We start from the raw sequence: 26,584 nt of genomic DNA, 5'->3' as shown, positions 1-26,584 counted from the left end.
CCCCCAGCCCGGGTCCCTGAGTGAAAGGACTCCACTTCCCAGGGGACAGGGGAAGGCAGGGTCGGACCCAAGCTAGAAAGAGCAGGCAGTTCCTCAAGGGGGAGCCAGGTGGGAGGGCTGGGACCCTCGCCCTCCCCTGCCAGCTCCCTGGTTCCCCAGCAACCTTGCAGGAACCCAGACACAGGGTCAGGCCACGGCTTTCCACGGATTCACACACTGTCAGGAGCCTCCCCGGGGCCCAGCGCAGTGCTGGGGCTGGAGATGGCCCTTCACGGAGATAAACCTGCCGGCCCTGGGGTTGGAGACAGACACGACCCCAGACAGCCTGTGAGCTGAGGTGGGACAGGGAACACACAGCAGAGAGGGCCAGGAAGGCTTCCTCTACGAGGAGCCATCTCAGCTAGAGCCTGAGAGCAGGGAAGTTGAGGGGCGGCAGGCATTCCAAGCAGAGAGAACAAGCTGTGCGAAGGCACAGATGTGAATGGCCCAGAGCCGGCTCCCACGCCCCCCCACCCACTGCCCCTGGCAGGGGGTCTCCAGGGTGTGTGACAAGGGCGGGGGCTGCTCTCCTGTCTGACTGCAGGGCCTGGGGCAGACCAGACGGGAGCGAGGGGCAGGTCAGTGACGGCGCTCCCGCCTTGGCAGCTGATGGCATCTGAGGGGGTCCCCCTCGACGACGGCCCTGCACGTCCAGTCTCTGTCCCCGGAACGTCAGAGCATGGAAGGGGCCGATCCTGGCACGGCTCTCCCCAGTGGCTGCAGTGAGGGCGCGGATTCATATCCTGGCTCTGGGCTAGGTTGCCTCGGGAGGGTGACTGAAAGGCTGGGTCTCTGCACCTATGAGGTGGGATGCTCGCGGCCCTGGCGGGGCGAGAGCAACGCTCTCACGCAGACCTGCGGGATGAACGTCGCATGTCCTCCTAACAGGGCCTGGGGGTCCCTGCCCTGCTGCAGTCTCGCGTCCCTGCCTCCACCCCAAGCAGGAGAGGCCCAGGAGGGCTTCACTAAAAGGCTGGGGAGGGCTTCACTCATCCTGAAGGCTCCCTCCCGCCACCCTCCCTGGAATTCAAAACAAAACTCCTCTCTTGTTATTAAACAGCAAAGCCAGCAGATCTCCACCCCCGCATCCCTGAAACACCTTTATTGCACTAAAAACAGCAGTTATAAACAAACACTTGGGGGAGGATGTCTTAAAGATGTACCCACAGTCAATTTCAAACACAGATGTCAAACAGTGCAGGGGCCTATAAAATGGGGGCCCCCAGAAGGAAAGCCAGGGATGTGAGCGGTCAGGGTCAGAGAAGGGGGCTGAAAGTCTGAGCATCTCACTCCATGCAGGGCTGTCTGCCTCCTCCACCCACAGGCCTGGCCTGGTGGTCCTCCGGAGCAGAGGGCCTAAGGGAGCAGGCCCAGGACAGAGGCCGGAGGGGGCACAGCAAGGGACCCTAGTGCCAAGGGCTTTCGTTCTCAGCCTCAAGGGTGCACAGGTATGTCTCACCACATGTGCAGAAGGGAACACATGCTCCTCCCCCCCCCACCCCACCCCCGGGGCTCTGGAGGGAAACATGCTCCTTCACCCCTCCCCCAGGATGATCTGGAGACCCAGAGCCAGGAGGGACAACGTTTGGACTGGGAGGGGCACCCCAGGATCCCCACAGACTGGCCGGGTCCATCCTCGCCCAGCAGGCAGTCCAGGAGAGGCGAAGGGGCAGAGCTGGCCTTGCCTGGCCCCTGCTTCAAACTGTATCGTTTCTGTTTCGTTGAGCAGGAAACCTCCACAAAAATCATTCAAGGACCCCCATACTGACACAATTAAACCCATGCAGCTGTCTGAGCAGCACGAAAAGCCACAACCAGGGTCTCCCCAGCCTCCCCTTTGTCCCACCCACCCTAACCAAAACCTATGTACACGAGTGGAGTAAAAGTCAAGGCCATCACTCACTGGGCATCACTTCCTGGGTAATGCACAGGAGGGGGCAGGGGCAGCAGCCCCCACCCGCAGGGGCCAGGGAGGAACGAGGCGGGGGCCAGGGAGGAACGAGGCGGGGCCCCGGGGCTGGCGCTGCTCTCTGGGCACGTTCTGAGCAACCCCTCCAGGGGAGGGAAATTCCCGACGCCCAGCAGGGCCACAGCATCCCCAGCAGAGAAGGCGATGGAGGAAAACAGCTGACAGGAGGGCTGTCTCGCCCGAGGGGCAGGAGGGGAGCAATTGCCCCCATTTTCATCTTCTGGGACTTCCTCCACGGCTGCCTGTCTTTGCCAGGCAGTGGCTCTCAGACGTGGCTCTCGCCTCCAGAGCCTGGGAGGACCGAGGACTGCCCAGAGCCAGCCCGTCCCGGGAGGGGATTCTCCCACAGCCCCGAGGGGCACCGGGGGCAGAACTGGGGCCTGGCCCTGATCTCGGGGGGGGGGGCAGGGGGCGGGGTCTGGCGGGCCGGGGGTAGGGGGACACTCATGCAGCAGAGGAGAAGATATGACTGGGCCTCAGGACCAGCGGCCTCTGGGTCTGTGATCGGCCTTAGCTGCCTCCTGGTCCAGGTTCCAGAACTCCGGAAGGGGTGAGGCAGGGGCATGGAACTTGGGGCACAGGGGGACTCAGCCCTGCAAGCTGACCCTTTCTTTTCCCCGGCAGCCCCCTCCCTTCTCCTCTGGAAACATTAACCCCTGGAAAACAGCATGACCCAGGACACCCCCAACATGGGCTGCAGCATCAGGGCCTGCCGGATCCGGGCTGGGGTGGGGTCTCCTCTGCCGGCGGGAGGGGGCGTGGGGGCCTTTACAAGAAGGGAAGCAGAGAGGTCAGGGGCAGCTCCTTCTCCCCGAGCAGGGTGTCCCGCTTGAGGCTGCTGCCCTTGTTCACCACCTTGATCCTGAGCGCCAGCTTCCGCACGCTGGCCGGCCCCAGGCCGTCGAAGAAGAAGTCCTCGTTGAAGACGGGGTGGCGGCTGTTCTTGACGATGGTGCTGCGCTGCTTCTGCAGCTTGCCGGGCACCAAGCACAGGCCCACACAGCAGTTGATGCTGCGGGCGTCGCACAGCCGGTCGTAGAGGCCCTCGGCCGCCAGCAGGCGCACGCGGAGGCGGGCCTGGGCCGCCTCATACTCCGCCAGCAGCCGCACGCTGCCCCGCGGGCCCATGCGCACGGCGTGCTCCGCGCGGGGCGCCGCGCCGGGCTCGGGGCCGGGCTCCGGGGTGGCCCTGCGGGCCCGGCGGCGCCGGGCCCCAGGGCTGGTGTCCGGCGTGCTGTCGTCGGCCGACAGGGAGCCGTGGCGGCCCACCGAGTGCTTCAGCTGGCTCACCTTGGCCTGGCTGTCCTGGGCGAAGCCTTTGAGCAGCGACACGGAGCGCGAGAGCAGGGGGGATCCGAAAGGGGAGGACTCGGCCGAGGACCCCGTGTCGCTCTCCCCGCCACTGACGCAGCGGCCGGGGCTCATGAGGGCACCGCCGGCTTCCCTGGGCGCCCCATCGCCCCCGTTGGCCTTGACGCCCCCCCGACGGCGCCGGGTGCCCGGGGAGCCCACCTGGGCCAGAGCCCCGTGCTCGCTATGGAACAGAGACTCCTTGCGCCGTGTGTGGGGGCTCTCGGCCAGCGTGGCGAAGCCATAGGACGTCTGGGCCTTGGGCACCGAGGGCAGCGACATGGCCCCCTGGGCCTGGGGGTCGGCGTTGGTGGCGGCCTCCTCGGCGGTCCAGTCCTCCGCGCTCTCGATCTGGATCACATGCCTGGTGGCCGCCTTCAGCAGGCTCTTGCTCTCGGCGGCCAGCTTGGCGGGCAGCCGGGGGCTCCGGGGGGCGCGGCGGCGCGCGGCAGAGGCCAGGTTCTGCTCCGAGGGCGAGGGCCCCAGCTCCGCCTGAGCCTCCGGCTCCGTGGGGCCGGCGGGCAGCTTGGGGGGGATGAAGAAGTCCGGGATCTTGTCGGGCGTGAGCACGTTGCTGTACCGGGGCCCCTTGGCGGCCCTGTCCCCACCCTCGCCCCCCGTAGCTCCATTCTCCCCTGACCCACGAAGCCGCTCCAAGAACCACATGTTGGTTTTCTTCATCGGGGCGGACGCAGGAGCCTGGAGGGATCTGCGGAGCCTGGGAAGAGAAGCGGGGGTCGGGAGCTGCAGGCCCCCCCTGCACGCGGGGGCTGCGAGAGAGGCTCCCGGCACCCGTTGCGGGGAGCCCTGCAGGGGGCCAGCGGGGTCAGAAGGCGCTGAGGCCCGGGACAGCGGCGGGGTGGGCTCGCCCCTCCTCTCCCCTCCCCGGAGGAATCGCGCTTAACTTCCAAGTGCCGAAGCCCGGCCCGGGAGGTGGGGGCGGCGCTGACTCTCGGGAAGCTCCCCGGGGACTGCGGCTCCACTCTCGCCCCCACCCCCGTTCTGAGGATCTCAAAGCGCTTTCTAAAGGGGTCCGCGCTCAGTCCAGGGGGAAGACACCCCAGGGCGTACGGTGGACCCCGGGGTGTCCCAGCTCCGCCCCCCCCCTTACGCTCCCACCCACCTGTGGCTTCTCCCGGGCCGAGGGTCCGGGCATCCGGGGTGAGGGAAGGGAGAGGAGGTGAGTCTGGGGGCTGGCGGCGCGGCGAACCGACTCCTCCCCTCCTCCCCACCACCCCGCCCCGCGGGACTCGGCTGGAGGTGGGGGTGGGGTCCTAGCAGCCCCCGCGGAGCGTGGCGGGGCCCCGAACTCACCTGCCCGGGGACGGTGGCCGAGGCTGGCTGGTCCGCGGACACGCCGGGGTCTCGGCGCAAAGGCTGGGGGCGCGGGGACGCGGGCGCAGCCTCGGTCCGGCGGCAGCGGCAGCGCAGTCGGACTCATTCACCGGCGGCTGCGGCGGCGGCGGGAAACCGCCCAGCTGGCCGCCGCGCCGCCGTATTCCTCCTAGTACGGCCGCCCTCCTCCCACGCCTCGCTTGCCCCGGGGACCGGGCGGGCGGTCTGCGCAGCCCCCGGCGGGCGGAACCGAGGAGCCTCGCCGGGACTCGGGGACTGAGGGGGTGGGGGGAAAGGAGGCAGGTGGCGGCGGTTTGCTGACGCCCCTAGAAACCCCAGGCTCCTGCCTCAGTTCGTCTGAGGGCCATTTCCCCGACTTACGCTGACGAGTAAACGAACAGCAATAATAATAACGGCAGCTGAATTTATTACTGAGCACTTTCTCAGTTCCAGGCTCTTAGCGTCCTCCCCGCAACTCATTCCACAAAAACCGGCGGGTACGTCCTATGGCTGTCTCCAGTTTGCACATGAGGAAGGTGAAGGTTTCTTTCTAGAAACAAGGAGCTAGCCGCTGAGACGCGGCTCAGGGCAGACACCCGAGAAGCCGGCCAGGGCGCTGCTCCTTCATGGAGAGATGTTTATCGAGCGCCTACTGGACGCTGGGAACATGGCTGTGACTGGCATGCGGCTGCCAGCTCTGTGATGCGTCCTGGTCGGAAGGACGCCAATGCAGAAATACACAGGTAAATAAATACTAACCGTAGGTTTGGTGGCTCCCATGACAAAAGGTAACAGGAAAAATGTGATTCAGGGAGAAAGGAGAGAGTACCCCCTACAGTTCACAGATGGATAAACCAGCAAGGGTAAGACCAGGGGACCCAGGCCTGGCAGCTCTGAGACCACAGCGTGTCTTGGGATTCCACCCTGCACCCTTGTGATCTGCTGGCCCCAACCCCCCTCTTCCTCACTCCTTCCTCCCTCCCAGCCTCAGTCTCCTCTTCTGGAATCCAAGGCCGAGTGACCAGTCCCAAGTCCAGCAAGACAATGTATTGCCAAGACTGATGCAGAGCAGGGGATGCCTAGACCTTATTTATCATATTCCAGGAGCCTCCTCTCTTCCAGAAATGTCCCCGAGCGTCGTCGTGGCTGGAGCTGGGATGGGGGCTGGTCTGGAGTGACTGCTGGTTCAATAGCAGAAGGGGGGTTGGGGGGCAGACTGAGCTGGAGCTGGACAGAGGCCCCTCCAACACTTCCACTTGACCTTGGAGCGAGGTGGGGCTTAGAGTCCCATTGTCCAGATGGGGAAAGTGAGGCTCCCTCAAGAGGCCTGTCTTAACTTTGCTCACCCAGCAAACATGGAGCCCCCCTTTGTTTTGGGGGCCACACTGGCGTGGCCACACAGTCTGACAGAGGAGGCAGATACCAGGGAATGCATCACTTCACTGCCGCCTCCAGGAAGCCTGCCCTGCCTGCCCCGCATCACAGCCCAACAGAGCCCTCGGAACCCTAACTTCAGCCCTCGTGAAAAATACCCTCGAGCAATTACTCGGTTGATGTCAGTCACCCCTGCTGGGCCTGGAGTGCCACAGTAGGAAGGGTGACCCTAGAACAATGCTCTTCCCTGCAGGGGCCTCGAGCCACCGCCCAGGATGGCGAGGTGACCGGCTCAGGCGTCCTGATGACAGGCCGGCCCGGGTACTGGGGCTTCGCTCCCCACATACCCTTGTCTCGCTGGGAGCGGGGTCCTCCTCCCAGCTGGGTTGGGGGAGGAGGGCAGTGAGTTTATTCCGTGCCGGTCTCTGCGCTGAGTAGCTCAGGACGCTAGTCTGGAGCCTTGTATCCGGGTTCAAATCCTGGTGTCAACTATTCCTGCTGTGTGACTTCCGGCAAGCGTCCAAACCTCTCTGTGCCTCTGTGTCCTCGGCAGTCCATGCGCATAACACCTGCCCCTGAATTGCAGCGTCAGAGTGAAGATTCCACAGGGTGAGGTACTATTTGCAAAACGCTTAGTACGGGGCCCAGAAACGTGTGAGTTAAGTGTTGGTTCCACGGATGCTGCTACCAGTGAGGAAGGGGACTCAGTGGGGGAGAAGCCCCAGGACCTGACCCCACCACGGCCCAGCTCAGCCGGAAGCCCCACTCCTATCCCCACCCCATCGCATTTGGGGAAACGGAGGCACGGCGGGGGGGTGGGGTGGGGGAAGGCACCTGGGGAAGGTCCCAAAGGCCTGCCCTGTGGAGCTGGGGACCCCACCCTGGGAGGGGCCCTTCCAGCTGGTCAGCTCAGCTCCGAGCCCAGCTCCATGTCCCTTTCTGTAAACAGGAACCTCTCCCGGTCCACAGAACCCTCGGCTGATGGGCGTGGCAGCCCCCCCAAGACTCCCCCCACACCCTCAGCAGCAGCCTTCTTGGAATCGGAGATGGGGAGGCTGCAGGCTGCAGGCTCAAGCTGGAGAGAGGGCCCCTCTGCCCTGAGCCCTCCACCTCATGCTGGGTGGCCTTTATCCTCGATACCCTGCCAGGGACCCACTGAATGGGGAGGGGGATGTGGCCGGGAGGAAGCACCAGGAGGTGGCTTGAAAGAGATCTGAGCTCCAGTCCAGAGGGGCCACCTGGTGCCCATTAGGCTCCCGGGCAGCGGCCTCCCCTCTGAGCTCCGCCTCCTCCCCTGGAAAAGGGAGCGCAGGCCTGTCTGCAAGCTCCCGGGAGGGTCCCGGGCCCAGCAAGGCACAGGGTAGCCCGCGTCGGGGGAGGGCCGCCATCCCCAGTTTACAGAGCAGGACGCTGAGGCACAAGGGAGGCCCAGGCCACAGGGCACCCAGTTCCGAGAAGGGAAGCTACTGGCCAAGGCGGCACGGTGGAGTTTGAAACCCCCGTCTCTACTGCCTCCCTCCCCAAGTCTCCCTGAGGGCAAAGCTGGGGCAAGCAGCGTTTGTTGACTGAATAACTGAAGGTAGAATGGGGCAGGAGCCAGCTGTGCGGGACCCAGGCTCCCAGACCCCGTCACCGTGGGGCACCCGAGGCCTGGCTTTCCCGACTCAGGAAGCAGGATGAGGGAGGTGACGGGGTTAGAATCCAGGCTCTGCCACCTCCCAGTGGTGTGGCCTTTGCCGTGACCTCATTCCTCGGAGCCTCTACTTCCTCATCTGTAAAGTGGGGAGAAGTTCAGGACTCCAAGTCTGTGCGGTTCTTAGCACATGCCCGGGGTGGGGTGCTAGATAGAGACTTTGAAGGGGAGCCTGGGCCTCGGAGGACCCAGAGCTAGGAATGAATGGCCTACAAATCTCCAGAATCTGACACTCCCCCTGCCACCCCCCGCCCAGTCCTTTCTGCCCGCCACCTCCCAGTCCCATCCTGTCCCCCACATCTTCATTCCCACTTGGGAATCTCATCACCTCTGTGCTCAAAAGGCCCCAAGCGGCTCTCTCTGGCACCAAGCTTTGCCCAGCTGTGCCGCCAACTCCACCGCCCCTCTGATCTCCTTTTCAGCCGCTCTGACCATCCTTCTGTCTCCTGAAGAAGCTGTGCTCCACACACGCAGGGCCTTTGCACACACCATCCCTTCCGCCCGGATCTCTCTCCTCCTCTCTCGGGGCCTCCCTGCTCATCCTCCAAATCATTCCCACAGAGACACCCTCCTGGATTTCCTGGGGCCCCTAAGCTCCAGGGCACTTTCCTTCCCATGGGTGTCATCATACACTTAGCAGTGACCTGCTAATTAATGTCATTTGACAAACCCCACAAGAGCGGGTCTGTCTTGGTCACGTTGCATCCCCATTACCCACCAGGGGTCCTGGCAGGTGGACAAGAGGAGGTCATGAAGGCAGATTAAAGGATATGAGGATGGGGGTGTGGATGGATGGACAAATGAATGGTGAATAGGTAGTTAGATGGATGGATGTGTGATGGATAGGTGGGTAGACTGATGAACGATGGATGGACAGATGGATGGATGGATGGATGGATGGGTGGATGGGTGGATGGGTGGGTGGATGGATGGATGGGTAGGTGAGTGGATGGATGGGTGGATGGGTGGATGGGTGGATAGGTGAGTGGATGGATGGATGGATGGATGGATGGGTGGGTGGATGGATGGGTGGATGATGGATGGATGGATTGGTGTCTCCAGGTCTCTGAAGTAAGAGACATGGCATCAGAGTTCCCTTCTGGCTCTGCCTTTTGATGGCTTCCCCCCTAGTTACAGGCAGACCCGAGTGGCTTTCACTGCCCACACCCTTACCAGGTCACCCCACAGCCTGGGACAGAGCCTGCTGACAGCAGAGAAAGCACAGCCCCTCCCCAGAGCCAGACCCTGGGTAGGGGTGTGGCCCAGAGTGGCAGGGATGTGGTGAGGCTTGGGGTGCCTCCTTGGGAGGGATGCCTCCATGTTTGTGGGAGGAGTTGAAGGAGGGTCCTGGGGAGAGATGGGGGGGGGTCTCCCTGGGAAGTAGAAATCATGTGAGGGAAGGTCAGGAGAAGAGAGTCGGGTGCCAGAGCAGGGAGCTGGGCATGCGGGAGAAGTAGGGGCTTTGAGGTCGATAAAGGGGCCTGAGAGAGAACTGGGGTCTTCTCAGGAAAATGAGGACGAGAGACATTGGGAGACCGAGAAGTCAGGCCATCTTTCGGGACAAGTTAGGAGCTGTTTGGAGAAGAAAACAAAGAGCTTTTTGCCAGATACCTGGGGGTATCTCGAAGGACAGAAGTCTGTGGCATTTGGGAGACAGAGTGTTTCCAAAGAGAAGCTGGGGATATGTTGGACAGAGGAGCTGGAGTGTGCTTTCTCTCAGGATAAGATTAAGGTTCTGGGAAATGTCGGGGAATTTGGCATCGCCCCCAACAGGGGCACAGCCGGGGCCTGGCTCCCTCGTCCTCCGGCCCCGGGGAGGCCAAATCCAGGGCTGCCTTGGCTTCCCGCCCCCAGGAGACTGAACCCAGACCCCCATCCCGAGAGGGCCTTGTGAGGCGCGGGAGGGCTCACGCTCCCCGTGGACATTCCCAGGTTTAATTACAAACAGAGGCCAAGTGTCCAGTGCAGGCTGACAGCTGGGAGGGCAGGGGCCTCACAACCACCCCCACCCGGGTCAGTTGTCTTGGGGTTGCCTGGATGCCCCCCATCATCCCAAGGCTGCCCCCCACTTCAACATCAGCATTTGCCCTGGCCTGAGGGCCCAAAGCACCTCGATTCTCCCCCCAAAAGACAACTGTGCACTCATTTTTTCAGGTGGAAAATCTGAGCCCGGCCAGGACAGGAATCCATCTCCATGCCAGGGAACTGGGGACCCGCCGGTTCCAGGGAGGTGAGCTGACGTCCAGCCGGGAAAGGAAACGGTGCCTCCTTGCCCCATCAGGAACCTGGGCCAGGGCTCTGAGATAGATGGCTGCTTTTTGATATATTTTCTTTAAAGGCGAGAAAAGGCTCTGTCTTTGGTATGTGTGCCCTCACTCCAGGTGAAGGCTGGTGGCAGGCAGAGGGCTTGGTGGGAGAAAGGGGTCGTGGGCCCCCTCTCGTGGCGGGGTTGACCCAGCCCAGCCCAGGGCCAGCTGGAGAAGGAAGATTCCAGAGACCCACGCGGAGGAAGGAGAGACAGCGGCGATTCCGGCCCAACCAGGGTCCAGAGAAAGGCTGAGGGCCCCTAAGGCCACGACAGGGCCATCCTGGGGGAGCGGGGACAGGAGCCACAGGCTGAGAACCACAACCTGGGGGGAGAAAGAGAAGGAGAGGACAAGGCTCAGCAGAGACAGCAACCGGAGACCTGGCTTCAGGTGTCAGAGACCTCAGTTACAAGGCAGCCAAGTGAGCCAGCGTCAAGCCTCAGGCGGAGGGCCAGGGTTTGAGCCCCAGCTCCTGCATGGCCTTGCTGTGTGACCTAGGGTACTCCCTTAACCTCTCTGTGCTGCTGCTCCTTCCCAAAACGAGAACGCTATTAACAGTGCCCTTGTCAGCGGTGCAGGGGAGTCAGTGAAGATGTGGAGAAGGGATGAGCTCAGGGCCTGGACGCAACAGCTGCTGCGTTAGCAGCTATTATTACTGCCATCGGTGTCGCTTCTCGGGTCACAAACAGCTTAGGGAGTAGAAGGGAAGCAGGTCAGACCCTGGCACGTGCACACACACGGCCCCACGGTGCTGCAGATCGTTTCAGGTGTTCCACAGGCCACCCCCATCCCTGGAGCCCTGCCCCAGATTGGGAATCCTGTCTCTGCCTGCGGTGGTGGCCGAGGACTGGCTGGGGGCAGGGAGCAGGCCAGCGCTGAGTGGGGAAGGAGGCAGGAAGAGACTGTTGTCATGGGGACGGGAGAGCAGCCCAACCTGGCCCAGAGGCGCCTCTCAGCCTTTGGGGAAATTCCGCCACCCTCTTGCCTCTGCGAGCTGAGCCCCCGGCTCCCAGCTTCCCTGTATCCCCGGGTCCTGCCTCCGTCCGCTCCCCAAAGACTGCGGCTGCCACCCAGACCCCTCTGTGCCCCAGCTCGGCCGCATCCTCCCCTGCCTAGCCAGGCCCCCACCTCACCCCAGGCTCCCCCACCAACCAGAGAGGCCCTGGAATCACCCAGACCTGCCTGTTCCTCACCCACTCAAGACCTCCCGAGGCTCCAGAAGTGACAGGCACAGGTGGACCTTCTCACCCACCCACCTCGCCTCACACTCCAGCCCCGCCAGACCCACCTCCTCCGGGGGCTTTTTACCCCCAGTTAAACACGGAGTTACCCTAAACAACTCAGAGCATGACTGCTGATGGGGACGGGTTTCCTTTGGGGGTGACGGAATGTTCTGGAATTCGATGGGGGAAGGTGGCACAGCTCTGTGAAGACACTGAAACCCCCTGAGCTGTGGGTGAATTATGTGGCACGTGCATCTTAGTGTTTAAGGTGAGAAAAATCTGGCGAATGGGGGCTGGGAGCCCACGCGGGCCGGACGCACCTGGCTCAGGGTTCCCGCTTGACGACGCCACGCAGGTGCAGCTCGTTCTCGGCGGCCACGATGGGCTGCCCGTTCTGCAGGTGGTAGTCGATCAGGTGGCTGATGCTCTCGAAGAGCACGTCCTTTGTCCGCACCTGTGGGGCCAGAGGCCTTGGCGTCAGCACCCAAACTCTCGGGCCAGCCCCAGACCTGCTGACGGGAAGCTGCGTCTTCACGAGCCCTCCGACAGCTCGCGCTCGAGGCTGAGAACCACCGGGTCAGAGACTTCAGCCACGGAATCAGCCTCAGAATTCCAGAACTACGTGTGGACACAGGCTCCAAAAGCCCCAGCACGCTGGGGCCACGCTTCCTGTAGCGGGTTGAGTGGTACCCCTCCCCCCACCAAAAAAGATATGTCTGCATCTTAACCCCTGAAACCTGTGAATGGGCTCTTGTTTGGAAAAGGCCTCTTTGCAGATGTGATTAAGATGAGTTCACCCTGATGGATAAGGAAGATGTGGTCCACAGGTACAACGGAATACTACTCGGCCATAAAACAGAATGAAATAACGCCATTTGCGGCAGCGTGAACGGACCTGGAGATTATCATACTAAGTGGAGTAACTCAGAAAGAGGAAGACAAATATCATATGATAGCACTTATATGTGGAATCTAAAATATGATGCAAATGAACTTATTTACAAAACGAAAACAGACTCACAGACATAGAGAACAGGCTTGTGGTCGCCAAGGGGGAGGGGGGTGGGGGAAGGATGGATCGGGAGTTTGCGGTTAGCAGATGCAAACTATTATATAGAGAATGGATAACAAGATCCTACTGTAGAGCACAGGGAACTATATTCAATATCCTGGGAAAACCATAATGGAAAAGAATATAGGAAAGAATGTATATACGTATGTATGTATAACTGAGACACTTTGCTGTACAGCAGAAATTAATACAGCATTGTAAATCAACTACTCCTCAATTAAAAAATTAATTTTAAAAAAGAGTAAAAAAGGCTGAGTTCATCTTGGATTACTCAGGTGGCCACAAATCCAATGACCGGCGTCCTTATAAGAAGAGAAAAAGCTTGGACACAGAGACACAGGGAGGGGCCACGAGAAGACAGAGGCGGTGACTGGGGTGATGTGTCCACGAGCCAGAGAACAAGAATTTCCGGCAACCGTGAGATGCCGAGGGGGAGGCCCGAACCCAATCCTCCCTCAGAGCCTCAGAAGGAACCAGCCCGGCCAACGCCTTGGTGTCAGACGTCTGGCCTCCAGAGCTGGGAGAGAATAAATCTCTGTGGTTTTAAGCTGCCCAGTTGGTGATCATTTGGGAGGGCAGCACTAGGAAATGAATACACGCCAGGAATCTTGTAGACATGGATCTGAAAATCAGAACCACCAAATCTAAAAGCCACCTGCATCTTAGAATGAGAAAAATCTCAGCCTCCTGCGTACAGACCTGGACGCAACGCAGACCCGCTGGCCGCCAGCTGCCAGACCTTCATGGGCGATGCCAGACTCGCTGGGTACAAATCACCCGGGGAGCGGGCTGGCAATGCACATGCCTGGGTCCACGGCAAACCACCTATGTTCCAGGCACTGGGGACAGGACCTGGGAACCTGCATGTTAACCAAGCATGTAAGGAGGTTCTGAAGCTTCTATAGCGTCTCTCATCCTGGAGATCTGTTTACCCGAGAGGGAATTAGGCCCGGGGGAGGGCTGACGGCACGCCAGGCTGAGGCCACAGCTGTGAGCACTGGGTTCAGACACGAGGGAGGAGGTGGCTCAGGGAACTGACAGAACAGGGGCCTGGAGCCGTGGCCCCACCTGGGCCAGGGAACACAGTCGCCACCCCAGTGTGCCCCGTACAGGGCACAGAGAGCACACGCAGCCCCCCAGGGCGGCGCCGAGGATTCAGCTGGAGGTGGCAAAAGCACCTGGTAAACTCTGAGAAGGCCCTTAACACCCCACGCTCCTTCTAACCCGAGAAACACCCTACAAAGCCCAAGGCCCTTGGACAATGGAAAACCCTTCAAAACCCTAGCACTCGTTGTCAATTGGAAAATGCCTTGTAAACCCTAAGATGCTTTAGGAGCTACAGAATATGCCAAACCTCACTGACTCCAGGCAAGCTGCAAGATGCATCACAATTTATTACGTACCACAAGGAGAGGAAAAAACCTCCAAGTTCAGTAATGCTAAAAGTGATGCAACTGATGGTTTAAAAAAAAGTCAAGACTTGAGAGATGTCAAAATGAGAGGAAAGTGTGTACCAGAGGGCAGAAGCAATTCCGTAACTTGCAGGCCCTGAAACTCCTTGTAAATGGAGACGTGCTTTGTGAACCCTCAGATACGTTAGAAACTGAAACGACCAAATTTATCGCTCAAAGACATCACTGTTTGCAAGATGCGTTAGCGATGACAGAATGTGGGGGGAAAAAGTGCATCTTGCAAATGATGGAATATGGTACTTTGTAAGTCCTAAAAGGCCTTGAGATTGGAAAAGGTTTTGTAACCCCTCTAAATGCTTTATAGACTGGGAAGTCCTTTGTAAAACCTAAAAGTCTTCTAAAACTGCAAAATACTTTGTAATTCTAAAATACCTGGTAAAGGGAAACAGAGTAAAGGGCTCTGTAATCTGAAAAATACTTCAGTAAACCTAAAGGGCTCTCAAAAGGCGGGCACCCTGGGCCTTGGGCTGAGGGGAGAGGCCAGGTCCCTTCCCTGCCCGTCCCGGCTCCACACCTGCCCCACGCCCCCTCCCCACCCCCACCCCACGCAGCCTCCAGCCCCCGCCCCACCCCTGCCCCGCCCCCGCGCCCACCTTACCACGCCTTCGGGGTCCACGAGCAGCAGGTGCTTGGGCTGCCCTGCGTGCATGCCGGTGAGGACATACTGCCCCGGGTTGGTGACGCTGTCCCGCACAAGGAAGTCCCCGTCCACTCGAAGCAGTTTCTCCGCCGCCCGACGGCTCATCTGGCCGTGGTACCAGGGCTCCTGCCGCAGCTGCTCTTCCGTGGGGGCGATGGGGGCCCGGCGGGTCGGCGGGCTGGGCCACTGGTCCTCCACGGGAAGGGGGGCTGCCGGGGGACCCGCGGCCACGGAGCACTCGTGCAGCCTCAGGGCATCCTCGAAGGGTCCTGTGGGCGAAGACCGTGCGGGAGGCGGAGGGCAGCTGCCTCCTGCGGGGAGGGAGGGGCCTGGGCTGGGGGGACACGCTCCTTCACCTTTTATTGCTTCTATTAGTAACGCAATATATTCTCTTGGATTTTTCTAAGCATATGCAAAGAACGAGCATGTCTTTCTTTCCAAGGTGCACACCTTCTTTTTCTTGTCTTGTTACACTGGCTTCCTTCCCAGTGTTTATGCCTCTTGTTTCAGCAGCTCGTCTGACCGCACTGGCCAGGACCTCCACTGCATGCTCCACCTCGGCGGTAGGCAGCAGGCATCCCTTTCTTTTCCAAACTCTAATGGAAAAGCTCCTGATGGTCTTCCTAAGTTTCCTAAGGCTCCCCAGCAGGCACCATTGTGACACTGTGCAAGCCAGCCACCCTCTCTGAGATGTGGCCGCATAGCTCAAACACCCTGGAGTGCAGAGTCGCAGCCCTGACCCCTGCCCTGGTGTGTCTGTGCTCTGCCTCCACCCTCCTTCCGCTTCCGGTCCCTCCAGGTCACTCCCCCCTGACTCCTCCAGTGACCCAGGGGAAGCTGACCCAGCCTCCCGCTCCCTGGACATGTGACCAGTCCTGGCCAATCAGCATATTCATCTCGCACCCCTGGCCCAGCGATTGTCTGGGGGATGAGCACATGACCCAAGGAGGGCAAATCAGAGGCAACCCCAGGATTACTAATGGGCGCCCGGCAACAAGCATCACTTTCTCCACTGGGGTTGCTGGACCATCTGGCCGGTCACCCAAGGGGACAGCCTGCCTCAGAAGGGGTTCACACCCGGAGCACCTCCTTTCCCATCTGAAATTGCTGTGAGGGGCCAGCAGGGCCACAGCAGGTGCAGGTGTCAGGTCACTACTGTAATGACAAGAAATCGAGCTGTCCGTGGGGAAAAGGAGGCTTTGCAAACTGTGAAGGAAGAGATTTCCAGGGCTTCTCTGGTGGCGCAGTGGTTAAGAATCCGCCTGCCAATGCAGGGAACACGGGTTCGAGGCCTGGTCCGGGAAGATCCCACATGCCACGGAGCAGCTAAGCCCGTGCGCCACAATTACTGAGCCTGCGCTCTAGGGCCCGCGAGCCACAACTACTGAGCCCGCGAGCCACAACTACTGAGCCCGCCCGCCTAGAGCCCCTGCTCGGCAACAAGAGACGCCTGGGGAGACCCAGAGATAGGGAACTAGGCCTCCTGCAGACTGAGGCGTCCCACAGAGAAGAGACGCCTGAACGCCCCCCATCTCACTCTTCCCCCATAGAGAGGGAGCTGGGGTTACCCTCAAGAGACTGGAGGGTCCCACCGAGGAGGGAGTACCATAGGAAGCACACTTCCCCGCCCCAACCCTACAACCTGGGGAGAAGTCCCAAGGGGAGGACGCAGGGCATCTCCCATCAGGCCACGGGCTGCTCGGGCCCGGCCTCCTCCCGCAGGCACGCTTGCCCTCACTTACTCATGTCGAACAGGTCCTTCTTGGGGCTGTCCTCAGGCTGCAGGGGCTCCGGGCCGTCCAGACCCTGCGTGTTGACGTACAGGTGGTCCTCGTAGTCTCGCGGGCCCCGGGCGTCTGCCTGCACGTAGCCATCCCCGGGCGGGGCTGGGGTTGGGGAGCCGGAGGGGCGTGGGATCAGCGGGGTCCGGGGGTGGGGGGGGGAGCCCAAGGACAAGGGCCCTGGAGGGCAGCCCCGCCCACACCTGTCTCCCGCCAGGAAGGAAGCCCCGCCCCTTTGCACAGCAGGGTCAGGAGTGAAAAACCGCATAAAAGCCCAGCCCGGCGCGGCGCAGGGGGCTGTGCAGACGCGGAGGTCCACGGGGAGCCGCGCCCCCAGCACCCCCCACACACACCCACGCCCGTCTGCCGGGCGGGAAAGCGGCCTAGGGGGCCAGAGCTTCCCAGTGTCGAGGGAAGGCAGGAACCCCAATGTTTATGTTAAATCTCCACGTTTAAAAAATAATAACAATAAAATTCTGCTCTCCCTGTAATTATGTTATCAACATGATACACGGTCAAGTCATTTGTTTGCTTGCGTTCTATTTCAGGCTTTCCTTCCTTTTCTTTTCTCAGTTTTGTTTTTGAATGTATAAGGCATTCACATGGTTCAAAAGCCACAACTCCATGAAAAGATATCCTTGGTGGAGTTTCTCCCCGGGTCCCTCAGCACCTGGGTCCAGATCTGCTGGATCCTCACCAGTTTGCCTCCGCCCTGTTCCCAAGGCCTCACCACCGTGTATTATCAGACTGTTGGATTTTCACTGACCCGATAGGTGAGAAATGGCATCCTGGGGGAACTTAATTTCCATTTCTCTTATTTGGAGCAAGGTTCAGCATCTTTTCCTAGGTTCAAAGGACACGTGTGTATTTTTTTTTTCCCCAGAAGTGTCAATCCCTTTCTAAACGTCTCCATTTTTAATCGTTGGCAGGGAAATAATGACCTTTGAAGACACTGTGGCCAAATGCAGCCCAAGGGCCCGCAGCCGCGATCTCTGCTTTATGCCAATTGTATCCTTAACCCTCGCAGACACCTGGGCTCATACATCGGCTCCACCCTCTGTGGGCATGGGCAAGTAAGATCACCTCTCAGTGCCTCAGTCTCCTCCTCTGCAAAATGGAGAGAATGGGAGTAGCTTCCTCACAAGTAGGGGTGAAGATGAAACCCTCTGTGTACTGATGCTGCTCCAGCCCTGGGTGGTTGATGGGGGCCGAGGGGCCTCAGCCCAGGCTTCCCAGCCTGCACAGAGGAGGCACAGGTTCTCCCGGCCTCTTATAATCAAGGTGAAGTGAGAAGGAAGAAACCTGGGTTGCAGGAGTCCAAAGAGAGAAAATTCCTGGGCATTGGAGCTGGGGCATTGACACATTGGTAGGAGTTCTTGGCCAGAGACTCGGGAAAGGCACGATAAGAAGTGATAACATCATGTGCAAAGGCTCAGGGGTAGGAAATGCTAGTGAGCCCCGGGAGTCAGGCCTGAGAAGCCCATGCCCCAGAGAAATAGCCGACCAGGGCCAGAGGACGGCTGGGCACCTGCTGGGTACCCAGTGCCACGCGTGTTCTTTAACCACGAGCTCCGGGAGCCAGTAGGGTTCTGATGCTCGGCAGTGAAATGCCCAGATTGTTTGGGAAGATCTAAAAAAAAAAAAAGCCCAACACATGTCAGCACGGCTGTGAGGGAACAGGCAGCCACAGCAGGGCTGGTGGGCAAACACACTTCCCAGACTCATCAGGGAGCCGTTTGGCAGCTTCCCTACTGTGGCTGACGTGTGCACTCCATCCACAGCTCAGCATCCGTGGGAGGGACACACGGGGGGGCCCAAGGGGGTCTGCCACCCATCAAGAGGGGGCCACGTCAATAAGCAACTCCGCAGCCGTTCAGAAGAGCACACGGACGCAGCCAGAGCCCCAGAGAGACCGAAGGTGTCCGCAGCCTGCCTCGGGGTCCTGACTCCTTTGGGGGCCTGTTGGTAATAAAGGCTGAAAGGAGACACAAAAGTGCCAGGGGGGTGAGGTCACGACCTCGGAGCTGGGGCAAAGGGGATTTTAGCCTGCTCTGTCACTCTAAATGCTGTATAACGTTAACATTTAAATGGCTGAAAACGCCACCATTGTGTTAAAAGCTCAGGATACCTGGTGGGAATGTAAACCGAAAGGGCAGCTGTGTGATTTCTATCACATGGAACAGCGGCCACTGTCCCGGGCACGGATTCTACGGAGGCCCTCGAACAGAGCTGAGTGGTGGACGCTGTCGTGGCGAACACCTGGAAAGTGCCCAAATGTCTGAGCGAGGACGGTCCTTCACGTGGCGGGGACTATGCCGTGGTGAAAAAGAAGGGGGGCGCGACTGCCATGCCCTGATGCGGGGAGGATTCGAAGCTGGGTTGTTACGAGGGGAAAGCAAGGTGGAGGGGTAGATAGCACGCCACCGTCTAAAAACCGGGGAAAGCCGCGTATGTCTGAGTTGACTTGAATGTGCGTGTACAGTTCTGGAAAAACCATGGGAACTACCAACAGCGGTTACCTGATTAGGGAGGTGGATAAAACAAACGGGTCAGGGGGACTGACTTTTCACTGGATGCCTTTTTATACTCTGGTGCTTTGAACCACGAGATGCAGTATCTATGCCCAAAATACAAGGAAACTGGTCTGCACGGAATAAAAAAAAAAAAAAGCAGACGCTGTCAAATCTCTAAGAGCACGGGGAGCGAACACAGTCTCGCCGGTGAAGGTGGCGTGTGACCCAAAGTGTGGGAGCCGTGTGAGGGGCGGTGGGGACCCAGGGGGAGGGCTGGGCCCCCCACAGTCCAGAGAGCGGCCGACCGTACCTGAGGGGCCCACGTCCCACTGCGGGCCTTGGGCCTCTCTTCGAGCAGGAGATGCTCCCTGAAAAAGAGAGCAAGGGGTCCTCCGGCAGTGTGCAAGCCCAGACCCCAATCTCCCACGGCAAGCCTCCTGACTGGCCTGTAGCACCCCCTCTTCACAGCACAGCACCCCAGTCTGCCACACCAAGCCTCCTATAAGCCAGATCCGAAGCTCGGCTCTGAACCCGTCCCCCGCTCCCTGGCCTCAAGCTGCCGGCGCGCCCACCACCCACCTCTGCTGCAGCCTCGTGGGCCGTCCCCACTTGGAACGCCTGCCCCGTCACATGCTGTCTCTTGCACCTGGATGTCCTTCCCTGCACTGCTCTCCTGGGCAACGCCTGCTGACCCGTCAGGGCCCAGCCCAAACCCTGCCCTCAGGGACATCCTCCTGACCAGGGGCGGCCAGTCTCCCTGGCGTACGTTCTCGTTATCCTCCTTGGAAGCCCTGATTCAATCACTGCTGTACCCATCTCCTCAATGTCTGCGATGGGAATCCCGTCTGAGGTGTCAGGAATAGGGCCGAGCAGATCTGGGCAGTTTGAGGAGGGAGGGAGGGAGGGAGGGAGGGAGGAGGCGGGGGCGGCACAAGAGACCCTCCTCTAGGATCACAGAGAAGAGGGGCAGACGGAGGAGCTGGGGGTCAGGCCCCCCCGGGACGCCCTCCCCACGAGGTCCGCAGAGGCTGACCTGGCCAAGGGCCCCGAGGGCACAGGGCTGCTGCGCGGGGGTGAGCCTGGAGTCCACCAGCCCGCCCAGGGGCGGCTCCTTCCCGGGAGTGCGGTTGTAGTAGCTGTGTACTGCCTCCTCCTCGTCCCCCCAGGCCGAATCCTCCGGCCCGGTCAGCCTGCGGACACAGAGCCAGCGGGAGCACAGGCCCCAGCACGTGACGGGGGAAGGGGCTGGCTCCCAACAGGGTGCCGAGGACCCCAGGCTGAGCTTTGCAACGCGGGGCGGGCAAGCCAGGCCCAGGGACCCTGACCGCGCCCCCATCGGCTGAGCGGTGGCACCAGGGACCGTTGCTGATGGAGGGTCTGGGTGCCCCTTTCTGTCCATCAGAGGGGATTCTGCACGAGTCTCAGCGCTTTGGCTGAACCAAGCAGGGCCTCAGAAAAGCTGGTCTCCGCCCCCTTTGCCCACGCCAGTCCCACCGGAGAGCCAGGGCACGGTGCCAGGCTTGCACCCAGGACCCGGAAGCCACGGCTTAGGGTGGCGACACCCGTCAGCATTGAAAACGCCCTCGCCCTCTGGCCCTGGACGGCGCCTCCGAAATTTATGCCACGGAGGCTCATCCGGGCAAGTGTGGTTCCTAAGAGCAAAAGAGGGGAAGCCGCTGACTGCCGCTCAGTCAGGGAGGGACAGCAGGTCGCAGTGGGGGCCCCAGAGGAGGGCCCTGCAGCCCGGGGAGGAGAGGGGCTGAGGCCGCCCCAGCACGGGTGTGCGAGGGGCGTGCAAGCCCGTGCGAGGGCCGCAGGGGCGTGTCCAGCTGTGCACGCCGGCCCCTCATCGGTGCCTGTCGGACTTCTAACAAATTCATTTATTCACTACTCATTCTAGCCAATTCCTGTCTGTCCAGATACTTAAATAGCCGACCGCAGGCCACTGCCTGTCTCTGCCAGCCCAGGAGCTAAGGACGGTTTCTACACTTTTACGCCACAGAACTGTTAAATGGCTAAGAAAACATCCGAAGAACACCATCTGATGACATGTGAAAGTCAGATGAAATTCAGAGTTTGGGGTGTCCATAAATAAAGTTCTGCTGGCACACAGCCCTCCGCCAATCGCTCACACGCCCTCCTTGGCTGTCTTCCGCCACAATGGCTGAGACGGCAGGGCGTGCAGTCTGGCCCTTTGCAGAAGCGCCAGCCGCCCCCGTGCAGACTAACGATGACAGTATGACGGCCACCACCCGCCAACCAGTCCCCTGAGCCCTCACCTCAGCCGGGAGTGGGGGTGTTTTGATCCCAGTTTTACAGATGCGGAAACGGGGTCCTGGTGGCCGAGCCGTGGGCCGTGAGGGGCGCAGAGCAGGGAGGGGACAAGGACCCAAGCCCGGGGAGGAGGGGCGGGGCCGGCGGAGGTGCGGGAGGAGGGGGCGGGCAGGCCGGTACCTTCCCGGGGGGACGGCGACCCTGGGGGGGCTGTGCAGGTACTGTTTGAAGCGCAGCTCGAAGGCTTGGCCCACGGTGCTGATGACACTCTGGGCGAGGCCCTCGCAGCACTCCAGGATGTGGCAGGCTGGGGGTCGTGGCGTAGCATCAGCGGGGCCTCGGCCGGCTGACGCGCTCCAGCCCGAGGGCCCCACCCGCCCCCACCGGGCCTCACCTCTCTGGTTGATGGGGTCCTTGGCCACGTAGGCCACATAATCCGCCATGTCCTGGGGAGAGAGGGCGGCGGACGGAGGAGTCCCAGCAACGCGGGGCGTGGGACCGATGGGCACGGGCAGGGGGTCTCGGGGCCGGGGGGACAGAGGGGCCGGGAGTCCACCCCCAGTCCCGGCCTTACCGTGTCACCGCCCGACGCAAAGGAGATGGACTGCATGTGGTGGTTGGCGATGATCTGGCCAAAGAGAGACCACCAGTCACGGGGCTGCCGCTTCAGGGTCGGGGGGGGGGGGGGGGGGGCTCGGGCCCGTCACCAGACCAAGGCGGCCACAGGGGGGCCGGAAGGACCGGGGTGGGGCGATGATCTGGCCAAAGAGAGACCACCAGTCACGGGGCTGCCGCTTCAGGGTCGGGGGGGGGGAGAGAGGGGCTCGGGCCCGTCACCAGACCAAGGCCACAGGGGGGCCGGAAGGACCGGGGTGAGGGGATGGAGCCATCCCCTCGACAGGACGCCCGGATGACCGAGAGCCCCTCTGGACGGGCAGCCCCGCAGCCAGGGCAGGACGCAGAGACCCTCGGCCACGCGGCCACACGGGAGGACAAACCCGCCCTGCACCGGTGGACACTCTCACACGTGCGCACGTGGGCGCCGGGCTCAGACACGGCACCACACCCCCGACACAGACACATGTGCTAAAATCCACGCGTGGGGCTTCCCTGGTGGCGCAGCGGTTGAGAGTCCGCCTGCCGATGCGGGGGAGGCGGGTTCGTGCCCCGGTCCGGGAGGATCCCACGTGCCGCGGAGCGGCTGGGCCCGTGAGCCACGGCCGCTGCGCCTGCGCGTCCGGAGCCTGTGCTCCGCGACGGGCGAGGCCGCAACAGTGAGAGGCCCGCGTAACGCAAAAAAAAAAAAAAAAGAAAAAGAAAAAAGAAACATAAGAATCAAGATGGCTATCATAAAAGAAACCACAAACAGTAATTGTTGGAACAATTAAAAACCATGGTATCGGGACTTCCCTGTTAGCGCAGTGGTTAAGAATCCGCCTGCCGATGCAGGGGAGGCGGGTTCGTGCCCCGGTCTGGGAAGATCCCACGTGCCGCAGAGCGGCTGGGCCCGTGAGCCACGGCCGCTGCGCCTGCGCGTCCGGAGCCTGTGCTCCGCGATGGGAGAGGCCGCAACAGTGAGAGGCCCGCGTACCGCAAAAAAAAAATAATAATAAAAAAAATAAAAAATAAAAAACACAATCCACACGTGTCCCGGTGCGCAGTTCACACCAACACCTGCACTTCCCCCAAGGGCCCGCGCCCAGCAGGCCTCCAGGCTTCACCTAGGTGAGTCCACAGACCCTGCCCTGGGCGGGGCTGGCGGAGGCTGGTGGGGGGCGGGCGGCGCTCACCTGGCGCGTGGCGGGAACGGAGAGGTTGAGGCCGTCGATGGAGATGCTGACAGCAATGCTCATGCCTGCGAAGCGCAGGTTGCTCTTGCCCAGGATGGAGGCCAGGGCCTTGTTGGGGGCCTGCGGGGGGCACAGGGCGCCAGGAAGGTGGGCCCGCGGTGGGGGGCCCCGGGATGGCCATGTGCCCCCCCGCTCGCTCCCACCCGGAGGCCGTGGGCCCCTCACCCACCTTCTTCTTCCAGGAGCCCCGGATGCCAGGCACGGCCTCATGGAGCCGGTTGATGGCTTCCCTGTGTGGGCGGAGGGGGGAGGGGGCTTAGAGAGCAGGAGCTCAGAGAAGGGTGGGGGTCAGAGGGCGATGGGCTGAGGAAGGGGTGCAGTGGATCCTGAGCGGGGAGGGGCTCAGAGGAGGGAGGAATGCTGGGGCACCCGGAAGCCTGGACCAGGGGCTCCGGGCTCCCAGCCGCCCACCCCGTGTGCCCCGCAGGTGCCCCTGCCCTCAGCTCTCCCCCTCCAGCTCTTTCTCTCTCAGTGACCAGCGGACCTCTGAGCCACAGCCCACTTGACAGATTTGGGGGTCAGATTTGGGGTTGCTGACACAGCCCTCCAGCCTGAACCCCAAGTTCTGTGTGGCCACAGGCTGGCCAAGATTCCCATCTGTGGCATAAGGGGATGACCTCTGCTCTGGGCCCCCAGACACAATGGCAGAACTAACCCCCCCAAAACAGAATGGGAGAGACTTCCACGAAACGGCTCAGCCCTGCGGAGGGGCTGGAACTTTGACAGGATCCTGAGGGTCAGATAGACACACAGCAGGCTCTCAACAGTGTCGGTGCCGTGAGGGAAACCAAGCCCTCACCCCGCAGGTGGGAAGGTAAAATGGAGCAGTAGCTGCTCAAAATGTGAAGCAATCCCACCGCCAGGTGCACACCCTGGAGAACTGAAAACACACGTCCACACAAACCCTGCCCATGGGCCGTCACAGCAGCTCAACTCACAGCAGCCCGAAAGGCAGAAAGCACCCGAACGGCCATCAGCTGAAGATGGATAAACACAATGAGGCCCCTCCACACACGGGAACATCACTCAGCCCTGAAAAGGGGTGAAGCCCTGACACTCGCTACCACGTGGACGGACCCTGAGAACACGACGCTCAGGGAGAGAAGCCAGACACAGAAGGACACACAGTGTGTGATTCCACTGACGGGAAACGTCCAGGACAGGCAGATCCACAGACAGAGAGTGGGTTCGTGGTTGTCAGGGGCTGGGGAGGGGGATGCAGTGACTGCAGATGGGGATGCGGCTTTCTTTCAGGGTGATGGAATGTTCTGGAACTAGATCGTGGTGATGGTTGCATAACTTCGAAAACAGCAAAATACATCGAATTGTACACTTTGGGTGAATTGCTTGATATGTGAATTACATCTCAATAGAGTTTTTTAATGTCTCTGGTGAATGCACTAAGTCAGTTTTCAACATGCAAAACGATGTGGGCGCCTCCTGCCTCAGCCCTGGTTGTACCCTTGACTCTACACGACTCGGGTCCAGGCGGCTCAGAGCATCACGACATCACCATGCCTCCTCTGCACCAAAAAAAAGCCGGGACGGTGGACATGCCCTGGTCGCCTGGGACGGGCTCCCAGCCCCTTGCAGCCCTGCTCTGAGTCTCAACCGGGAGGCAGCAGCACCACCCCCCGGGTGCCAGGACATGCTGGGGCGTCCTCAACACCCCTCGTGGGACCCACACACTCTCTGAGGGATGGGCTGTCGTCTCCAGGTTATGGAGATCATCCGGGGTCCGCAGAGCGTGGGTGACCGGCAGGCAGGGACAGAGCTGGGACTGTGCCCCGCCCCAGATCACTCTGACCCTGCAGAGCACTGCTCCCCAATCCGGGAAGGGGGAGGGAATTGTTGCCAAGTCCACCACCCTCAACTCCCAGCACAGAGCTACACACCAGACCCCCCCCACCCCCGCAGCCGGGCCTCACCTGGTGACCTGGGTGCGAGTGCTGAAGTCCAGGGAGCGCATAGAGCGGAGGACTTCGATGCAGCCCATGTACTGCGGGGAGAGAGCACAGGGTCAGCGCCAGCCCAGCAGAGCCCAGCTGGGGACTGACCGTGGAACCCAAGCCTTCCCTCCAGCGAGCGCTCCGCCCTCCCCTCCCGCCACCCTGGGCTCCAGCCCCCGCCTCTGACCTTATGAGGCCCAGCCTGGTTGCCACAGGGCCTTTGCACCAGCCAGCCCCAGCCGTCCCTTCCCCCATCTATTTGCGGACTGGTTCCTTCCCCAGCTCCAGGCTCCCGGTCACCTCCTCAGAGCTGCCCTCCCTGACTGTAAGTGAGTTGTTCCCTGGAAGCGGTGGATTCCTCCAGGCTCAGTCCTGGCTGTTCATTTAACCGTCTGCTGTTCATTCTCTTTCTGCTCCACTAGAACGTCAGCCCAGGAGGACTGGATGGTGGTGACCCTGTTCACTTCTGCGTCCCCAGGGTCCAGGACAGGGCCTGCGAGCAGGCGGGACAGAGGACGTCTGGCCCGCGAAGCCCAAAGCTTTGACTGTCTGACCTTTTCCAGGGAGAGTGTGCCCACCCCTGCCCAGATTACCATTTCCACGGAAGGTAATTCGGTAATTCAAAATCTCCAAGAGACGATGCTGAGGGACAGAGAAGGCAGGAACAGCCGAGGCGGGGGGGCGGGCAGGGTGGCCAGACGATGGCCACCAGCACCCTCCAACGTTCTGTCTGCACTGCTGGGAGGGGACCTGGGACAGCCATGTGCAGCGTCTGTCGTATGGTCCCATTGATGGGAAACTTCCAGGACAAGAAAATCCACAGGGACAGAGAGTGGGTTCGTGGTTGTCAGGGGCTGGGGAGGAGCGTAGGGGGTGACAGCTAATGGGGACGGGGTTTTTTTGGGGGTTGATGGAATGTTCTGGAACTAGATAGATTGGGTGGTTGCACAATCTTGTGAATGTACTAAATACCACTGTACTGTGATTTAAAACGGTTAATGGGGGACTTCCCTGGTGGCACAGAGGTTGGGAATCCATCTACCAATGCAGGGGACACGGGTTCGAGCCCTGGTCCAGGAAGATCCCACATGCCGCGGAGCAACTAAGCCCGTGCGCCACAACTACTGAGCCTGCGCTCTAGAGCCCGCGAGCCACAACTACTGAGCCCACGCGCCTAGAGCCCGTGCTCTCAACTCTCAACAAGAGAAGCCGCCGCAATGAGAAGCCCGTGCACTGCAGCACGGAGTGACCCCAGCTCACCGCAACTGGATAAGGCCCGCGTGCAGCAACAAAGACCCAATGCAACCAAAAATAAATACATTTTAAAAATTAAAAAAAAAAAAAAGGGTTAATGGTAGGGACTTCCCTGGTGGTCCAGCGGTAAAGAATCTGCCTTCCAATTCAGGGGACGCGGGTTTGATCCCTGGTCGGGGAACTAAGATCCCACATGCCACGGGGCAACTAAGCCCGTGTGCCACAACTACTGAGCCCGTGTGCCTAGAACCCGGGCTCCACAACAAGAGAAGCAACCGCAATGAGGGGCCTGCTCACCGCAATGAGGAGTAGCCCCCGCTCGCCACAGCTGGAGGGGGCCTGCACGCAGCAATGAAGACCCAACGCAGCCAAAAATAAATAAATAAATAAATAAAATTTTTTTTTTTAAAGTGTTTGTTGTTTTCATGCACTAGGTTGCGCGATGGCTTGTTACACAGCAGAAGTTACCTAGTCAGTGACCAGGGGCAGA

At 60.8% G+C, this 26,584-nt stretch overlaps 2 protein-coding genes across 2 annotated transcripts; both read right to left on the bottom strand.

Moving 5' to 3' along the window:
• Positions 1 to 2,776: 2,776 nt before the first annotated feature.
• Positions 2,777 to 4,039, bottom strand: C2CD4C (C2 calcium dependent domain containing 4C). The gene has a single exon (XM_024134041.1). It carries the CDS (start codon positions 4,037 to 4,039, stop codon positions 2,777 to 2,779), a length of 1,263 nt encoding a protein of 420 aa, XP_023989809.1.
• Positions 4,040 to 10,308: 6,269 nt separating this feature from the next.
• SHC2 (SHC adaptor protein 2) lies at positions 10,309 to 24,887 on the bottom strand. The gene is made up of 12 exons (XM_028495912.2): positions 24,820 to 24,887; positions 23,061 to 23,121; positions 22,832 to 22,951; positions 21,616 to 21,669; positions 21,436 to 21,487; positions 21,222 to 21,348; positions 19,801 to 19,957; positions 19,078 to 19,135; positions 16,216 to 16,359; positions 14,432 to 14,742; positions 11,610 to 11,743; positions 10,309 to 10,390 (listed from the first exon to the last, which is right to left on the bottom strand). Exons 1-11 carry the CDS (start codon positions 24,885 to 24,887, stop codon positions 11,615 to 11,617), a joined length of 1,281 nt encoding a protein of 426 aa, XP_028351713.1. The 3' UTR covers positions 10,309 to 10,390; positions 11,610 to 11,614.
• Positions 24,888 to 26,584: the final 1,697 nt, after the last annotated feature.

This window comes from Physeter macrocephalus, chromosome 2 (genome assembly GCF_002837175.3).
Source record: "Physeter macrocephalus isolate SW-GA chromosome 2, ASM283717v5, whole genome shotgun sequence".
NCBI lineage: Eukaryota > Metazoa > Chordata > Mammalia > Artiodactyla > Physeteridae > Physeter > Physeter macrocephalus.
The sequence above is the reverse complement of the archived record's forward strand: the minus strand, read 5'-3'. Positions and strand labels throughout refer to the sequence as shown.

Bases quoted from the DNA above. Each gene is read 5' to 3' on its own strand.
- C2CD4C (XM_024134041.1), bottom strand. From the start codon at position 4,039: ATGAAGAAAACCAACATGTGGTTCTTGGAGCGGCTTCGTGGGTCAGGG.
- SHC2 (XM_028495912.2), bottom strand. From the start codon at position 24,887: ATGGGCTGCATCGAAGTCCTCCGCTCTATGCGCTCCCTGGACTTCAGC. The intron at 14,743-16,215 runs GTAAGTGAGGGC...CTTCGCCCACAG, and splicing joins GAAGGACCTGTTCGACATGA to GACCCTTCGAGGATGCCCTG. The intron at 11,744-14,431 runs GTAAGGTGGGCG...CTGGCCCCACAG, and splicing joins TCGTGGACCCCGAAGGCGTG to GTGCGGACAAAGGACGTGCT.